Source organism: Furipterus horrens, unplaced genomic scaffold (assembly GCF_987537825.1).
Source record: "Furipterus horrens unplaced genomic scaffold, mFurHor1.1.pri manual_scaffold_10, whole genome shotgun sequence".
Classification (NCBI taxonomy): domain Eukaryota; kingdom Metazoa; phylum Chordata; class Mammalia; order Chiroptera; family Furipteridae; genus Furipterus; species Furipterus horrens.
Genome location: NW_028327180.1, coordinates 90762526 through 90770232, shown reverse-complemented (window position 1 = coordinate 90770232; position 7707 = coordinate 90762526). Strand labels below are relative to the sequence as shown.

Genomic DNA, 7707 nt, shown 5'->3' with positions numbered 1-7707 from the left:
GTCTTTGGATAGACCCCTATACACCACTGGGCTGGAGACGCGCACTGTGTCCGGTGCTGCTTTACCTGTCTCTCATGCAGATACTCCCTTAGCCAGTGAAGGCACGCAGCTCTCCCTTCCCGCTCGCCTTCCAGCCCGGGGGAGCCCTCCACACTTCCCTTGCAGTCATTCCCTAAGCTGCCCAGAGTGAGCCTCTAACCTGTGCACGGGAGTCGTGCTGCCAAGAAGTAAAATGGGTCATGTGCAGTTGCTGCGGAGACCGCGAGCCTGCCGAGCATCCCCGGCCCACTGCCGCCTACCCCTGACGCAGGTGTCCCCTTCTCTCCAGACACCAGCGGGCTACCCTGGTGCGGAGCGCGCCCGGTTTTTCCTGCAGCCGCTGAGGGCTCCGCCGCAGAGACCAGCCCACAGTCAGCACGGTCGCGGGCCTGGGCGTCAAGGCTGTCCAAGCTTGTGGTTAGGGCATCAGGCTTTGGAGTTAAATCCTGGTTCCATTTGTAAACACCAGGTGACCTTGGGCAAGTTCCTTAGCTTCAACGTGCCGGTTTCTAAATCTGTAATATAGGGAAACGGAGATGATAGCTGAACTAGGGTTGTTGTAGGAATTAACGAAGCATTCCTAGCACATAGTAGGCGCTCAGTTAACGGTAAGGATGATTAGAAGGAGGAGGAGTTAAAAGTTAAGCTTTGGGGTCCAGAGTGTCGGTTAGACCTCAGACTTTTCATGGAGTGGGGGGCGGGGCGCGTAGTGGGAGCACCTGCCCTCCGCCCCCTCAGCCCCGGTTCCAAGATAAACTCATTCATCCAGCTCCTTCAGACGGGGCGGATGCCCGAGACCGGGGGCATCTCAGGGCTCCAGTGGCACATCTCTTTACCTCGGGCTGTGGAAAGATTTCTTGCACGAATTATCTTCCTCCCTTTCCAGCCCCCCGGGGGGGACTCGCTGACTCTTCTGGGTCTCTGTGGCTGCAGCCGCCCGATCCAGCCTCAGGCAGGAGGGAAGAGGCAGCTTCGGGCACTGAGTCCCTTCCGGCCCCCCAGGAAAGGGAGCGAGGACGAGGTGTCGTGGAGACCGCGGGAAAACGCAGTGTCCTGGGCGGCCCCTGGGCCCGTTCCTCATTTTGCCTGCATTCTAGGAACCTCTCTCGACTTTCGGAGCCCCGAGGCACAGCCCCTTACCAGCCGGGGGTCCCTGTCTGCCACCCGCCCTCCTGGCTGGGGCTAAGGCCAGGGGCGGGAGCTCGGCTCGCAGCAGCCGTGGGCAGCAAGCGCGGGCCCGTGAGCTAAGGAAGGGCGGGTGCGGCGAGGAGAGTGCCTGCACGTGCGCGCGTGCCCTGAGGGGGCGTGGGGCGCGCTGGGCGCGTCCCCCTCCCCATTCCGCCACCTGCCCTCGCTGTACCTGTACCGTGTCGCCGCCCAGGCCCTCTCGCCCCTCGCACCCACGTTAGGGCGCTGGCTTCCTGCATCCCCAACTCCTTCCATATCCCATCACCCCTCTCCAAACCCCACCCTCCCTACTTATTAATTTCCCGCTGCAGAATCAGACCAAAACCTGGAGAGGCAGCCTTGCCTTTCTGCTCCCCTCGCCACCCTCCCCCTCCTTCTGCTATAAATAATCCGGACTAGCGGGTCAGGCACGTCACACCGCGAGAAACCGGGACCCCGAGGTTTTCTTCTCGGGGAATGGGGGGCAAAGGGTGAAGAGCAGGAGAAAGAAATCGCTCGTGAGTAGTGAAGAAAAGCTTGCGCCTTGACTCCTAGAAAAGACCAGGCAGCATTTTATTCCTTTTCTCTTTTTCTGGCTTCCGTTTTTATTTTTGGTGTCTTTCTCATTCTCCACCGGCCCCCTCCCCCTCAGCCCCAAATCCAACGGATTGCTCAGCACTCCGCCCATTGGTTTATTTTCTCCCTCCCCCCACCACACAACCCCCATCTCCAGCGCCCATCTTACCCCAGGTTGGGGATGCTATCCTCCAAGGAAATAAAGTTCAAATTCCTCTCCCCCTGTGCTTGCTGAGACCAGAAGTGACCTCCGAGGCGCGCATCTTCCGCTCGCAATCCACACCTGCTATTCCCTAAATTTCTAATCTGGTTTTGCATATTTAGGGGACACACACACACACACACACACAAAATGCACACAAACCAAAAGCCGTGAGTGAGGTGCAATACTGCCTCCCGCAACTGCCGAAACTTACCAGCCACTCTAGTTGTTTTTGTCTGCAGGAAAGGACAGCGAAGATTTTTACTCTGGGTCTTCTTGTGGGGTGACTTTTTATAGTACTCGGAGATGTATATATTATACATCTATATGTGCTTCCTTTTTTCCCCTTTAATTTTTTATTTTTATTTTTTTCTTAGCAAGAAAATCTGCTAGGTCCCAGGCAGTCGGCTGCTGCCCCTTTGATGTTTTGGTACGCCGTGCGCATGCGCCTCACATTAGAATTACTGCACTGGGCAGACTAAGTTGGATCTGCTCTCTTCAGTGAAACCCTCAATCCCATCAAAAACTAAAGGGATGTGGAGAGTCCGGAAAAAGGGCTACTTTGGGATTTGGTCATTTCCCTTAATAATCGCTGCTGTCTGTGCGCAGAGGTAAGTGTGCCCAGCGTTTCTTTTTCCTTTCTCACTTTGAAGGGCTCAGTCTGCATACCTCTGTAAACCGGGATCTGTAGTGAGGATCAGAGAGATGCTGAAGACGTTGTGCCTGCTGCCGTACTGATGCCTGCTTATTGTCTTTTCTTTCTTCAGTGTCAATGATCCTAGTAATATGTCACTGGTTAAAGAGACGGTGGATAGACTCCTGAAAGGCTATGACATTCGTCTAAGACCAGATTTTGGAGGTAATAAGGTTGCCTTGGAAATAAGAAACAACCGAGCTGTCTTTTGAGCTTTGTGCTTGCTGTCTCTTCCCTCTCCCTCACCGGGGTGAATGTGGTGTATTGAATGTGTCTCTCTCTGTGTTACCATATTGAGAAAGTGATCCAAACTTAAGCCAATTTGTTACTATGCAGCACTTAGATGATCTTTCAGTGAGACCCTCTTAGTGGGATTTGGTGATAACTGTCCTTCGGCTTCACTATTATAAATCCTTGCTTCACTGGCTTTGCCTCGTAGAGATACAAATCTCTTAAATTTAGTTAATGGTGTACCCAGAGAACCTGGCTTAATGAAGGCTGTCGTGAACGTTTTTGAGGACAAGATGTGCAGACAATTGGTTGAAAAGTCACATTAACCCCCTGTGCCCGCCTACTTTGGAAGAGTTCTGACCACAGTTTAAAGTGGCTGGTGTCTGAATATTATCCAGTCCTGGAAGCCTCGTCGCTCAGGGCAGTGGAGTAGCGGGGTATGGGGGGCGGGGGTTGGCGGGGCAATCAAGGGGCTTGGAGCATCGTGGGGTGAAGGGCCAGGGACCCCTGTCGCGGCAACCCTAGAAACCCTGATATGCCCATTTAATTTTGCTTCAGAGTCTTATGAAGCTCATAGAGTTAAAAACCTGCACACAGAAGCTGTGGGGGTGAATGAGGAGGAAGGTTTCAATGCAATATATAAAATTCCCTTGGGCTAGAATGTTCTTGTGTTTTTGTGAGTTGTGTGTGTTCTCCTGCTGAGACATCTGCATATATACACAGAGCTGGAATCCCTCATCCATCAGGACACGTGTGTGCATGTTCCATAGAGCATTTCCTAGAGGAGCTCCTGCACCCTTTTTAAAAAAAAGATCAGGGACTTGAAGAATTTGAGGGTGAACAGTGGGGAGGGACTTGGAGCAGAGTATCCCATTCCCGGGGCACAACTCTTGCTAAGAATGAATGAAGTTCTGAGAAATCACGTGGCTGGCCATCTTGGTTTGCAGGTCCCCCCGTGGCCGTGGGAATGAATATTGACATTGCCAGCATCGATATGGTTTCTGAAGTCAATATGGTGAGTACTGAGGTTTCTGGCTGTGTGGCCACAGACCTCCATTGGGGGTAGGGAAGAGAAAGGAGCCGGCCGGTGGGGTGGAATATGTGTGAGCGTGTGTATGAGGTGGGGGAAGGGCAGGGGCTTTTGTTTGGAATCCACTGTGTTTGTGGTTTCAGACCCTGCTCTTTCTGGTCCCTAAGGATTTTTCCAACATGGTTCAAATGCTTGGGACTTGGCATAAAGCGAGTAAAATGCATCACCCATTCACATGCAAAATGCAGCCACATGCAGGAGACCCCCTGCAGAAGCCACATTTCCTGAGGTTCAGTTGGAAATCGGTTCATCAAGTGATATTCTGGGTTTGGGGTGGGGTCAGGGGAAGAGAGGAGGGTTTTGATTTAACATTTAAGAGAGATTACCTATAAACTAAACTGTTGCATAGAGGCTGAATAAATGTGCCAGGGGGCACTCATGTCCACTTGTTGCTTTCAGAGGTGGCGCCTTTACTACTGAGGACAAGCCCACCCCCACCCCCAACCCCAGCTCCTTTACACCCACTGGCCACCAAAATAAGTAAAATAAAAACTGGTCACCATTGTTTTCAAACGGCAGGCTAAGACCCTTGTATCATCTCCAATTATTTCTGCGATGTTATTCGCCTTCTGTCCTAAGCTTGTATAATTTATGAATATCAGCACTCCTTAGTGGCTACCTCCTTGGACTTAAGGCAAGTGCAAAAAGAAAAAGCCTCTGTGTTCCCAACTGGGAAACCCTTGTGGGGGATAGCTTCATGCAGATGCGCCCCCTGCTGCCCATATTGGGGCACTGCAGGCACACAAGACAAAGACAAGTGTCCCAGATACCCCCACTTACTTGTGACTTTTCTATTTTGTGTTTTGAAGTTTTCCCCTTTGGAAAAGTTTCTCTAGAAAGGCCACATTTGAGTGTAAGATGACAGCGTTACTTTCTATTCTGATGCCACAAAGCACATCCCTCAGAAGATTTTGTTGTGGCATGGCTCTGACTAGAAATAGAATGCCCTATGAAAGATGAGGTTGTGGTACGTAAGGTTTAATGCTAAACTCTTGTAGGCCAGACATCAGGACATTAAAGTTAGGACATTTACTAACTGGAGCCAAAGCACTCTCCAGTGGATATGGTCTCAACATCACACAAGTTTCCATATTCCCAGAATGCAAATAAAGAGGAAGCTCAGATAACCAGCCTCGTGCCCCTGTAGACTCTCCAAAAGATTCTGAAACATCTTATGACTGCTGGGTGGAGTATTTAACTATTTTGGTAATGTTTTAATGACTTGTATCTTCTTGTTTTCTAATTATTGGGTGAGTTCTTACTATGCAGGATATAAACACAGACTAAAGGCAATATTGGGGGATTCAGAACCTCAGATGTCCCACACATTTTGAAAATCTTATGTGGGTAGAGACTATTTCTTTCTTAGGGAACTAATTTCTCAGATATGCAAATACCCACTTTTGTAGGATTTTAGAGGTTTTTCCATCAGTGTGTTGTGAGGTGTGGTTCAGTGTGCCCCAGTGCGATTGAATCAGAATCCTCTCTTTTGCATTTTGACTTATTTATGTATTTTTTCTCCTCCCAAATTTAATTTTCCACCTTCTCCTTAATAGTGTCACAAACATGGGTTTTATAGAAAAATTAAGAAATATTTAGAAACCAGAGACAATAATGAATGATTAGAAGTCGCTGCAGTAGATCAACTAAGAACTTAGATGTGTTATATTCCAAATAGTTTAGTACAGGACTTTCTTTTCCTTGTGAAGTTTTGTTCACTTGTTTACCTGTATGCAGCATTTTGGAGAGATATCTGAATTGGACACTATACCAAGACCCGCTAGTCAAAATACAGACCCAGTGAAGGTGAAGTGTCATCTCTTAAAGTCATTTACTGTTGCCGAAAAATCATGGGACGCTGAAAGTGTAAAAACAAATGTCAGGTTGTAAATAGGACAGCGGCAGCCTTAATGATCAGCCTTTCTTAGCCTAATGCTAAGACACGTGGGCTTGTCCAGACACATTTTACTTTGTCAAATAAACTTATTTTAGCTAGCAGTCTTAGTGATCTTAAATTAATCTTTCAAAGAAAAATTTTGTGATGCATACTGTTTTATTGAAATAATGGTTACTTCACTTGAAGCAACAGATGGGAAATTCCATCACTGGTGTCTAAATAAAGTGAGATGTTTGTAGCCTTTTGCCCCCCACATACAGATCTAAAAGGATCAGGATATTTTGAATAGATTCAGTTCTGAAAGAATGGTTGATTGATTATTTAAGTGAAACCTCAAAACTGACTAACACACATGCTTCTGCCTTACTATCCTCTGTGGCCTGCAACCTCTGGTAACTGTAACTTCCTTTTATTACGGCAAATCTTCCTTTGAAGAATGGTAGGCACCTGACCATTGAAATTGTTGTTGACTCATTTGCACCAAAAGAAAAAGGCCCCTGTCAGTGTGGTGATCCTGGTAAATGACAATGCTAGAAAATCCCTGAACTGAGTCAGGAGTCTTGGATGCTAGCTCTGTTCCTGCCATTTGGTCATCCCGAGGAAATGACTCACCTCTTAAAAGGGAACCATAGTCCCATTTTACCTGTCTCAGGTGACTAGCAGGATTAATGAAATGACGTGTGGGGGAGGTATTGGTGTTATATGAGCGTAGCCTGTGTAGGAGACTGAAAAGCAGGCTGTCACTCCAGCTGCTACCCTAGTGAGGCTGGGTCAGTAACTTACATGACTCTGTCTCAGTTCCCTTATGTTTGAAATGAGAGGGGACATGTTCAGTTGATTTCCAGCTCAAAGGAACATATGTCTCTGGTTTGGTTTATTATGTAATGGCTCTGTTGGGTAGGAAGAAGTTCTAGGAAAACTTGGAAAATCAGCATAGACTAAGGAAAATGCAGAAACCCTAAATGATATGCAGCCCTGAGTTCCTACTCAGGAGGGTGATGACGGCGTCTTACTCAGTCATGTGACTCAGGTTGGCTCAGTGGACGTCTTTGGAAGGACGTGATGGCAATTAGAATGCTCCTGAGCAGAAAGCTAGACTTTAGAATTACGTATTTTTAGATGTCTTGGTTAAACTGGCAGGGATTTTTTTGTTAAGAATCTTTTTAAGATCCAAAATTGGCTCTGAGGATTATGAACTCCAGCAGCTTTCACTTCATTTGAAGCAGATTCTTCTCTATCTTCAAACAACACGATGGGGTTTGTATTTGTCATATTTCACTTTTGAGGAAAGAGTTCTAGTAAATAAATACAAACACAAATTACCTTTTTATGGAATGGTGAATGGAGGAACGCGCTACCTCTAAAAAACGAAAAACAGAAACAAACAAAAAAACCAACCCAAAACCCCAGATGTTTTCTTTGCCAGCTGCAAAGTTTAAAATTCAGTTCAACAAAAATGCTTATTTAGTGGCTACCATGATCCAGCCCTGTGTTTGGCTTGTGGAACAGAGCAGTGAACAATACCAACTTGTTCCCTGACCTCATGAAACTTAGCGTATAGATGTTCACTATTGTGAATTCTGCTGCAGGCTTCTACTGTGCTTGTACTTAGTGTAAGTCTTATGTTTTCCCTAAAACTTTTTTCTGAGCATCCAGTTGAGTAGCTCATGGTCTGTGTCTCCCGTGGCTTTCTCTGTGACTTGTTGACTACTGTATCACTCGTTATTTGGCATTTCAAGTTGCTTTATATTTACATATTATTTTGTCTTCCTAATTTATGTTTATATAATACACATAGACAAGATTATTCG

The 7707-nt window shown here is 47.2% G+C and overlaps 1 protein-coding gene across 1 annotated transcript in view; it reads left to right on the top strand.

The window, feature by feature from the left end:
• Positions 1 to 2468: 2468 nt before the first annotated feature.
• GABRB2 (gamma-aminobutyric acid type A receptor subunit beta2) overlaps positions 2469 to 7707 on the top strand; it is a 193812-nt gene continuing 188573 nt past the window's right edge. Inside the window, exons 1-3 of the mRNA XM_090288538.1 lie at positions 2469 to 2595; positions 2752 to 2843; positions 3857 to 3924. Coding sequence (XP_090144664.1) covers positions 2519 to 2595; positions 2752 to 2843; positions 3857 to 3924 — 237 coding nt within the window. The 5' untranslated portion in view covers positions 2469 to 2518. The remainder of the gene's footprint in view (positions 2596 to 2751; positions 2844 to 3856; positions 3925 to 7707) is intronic.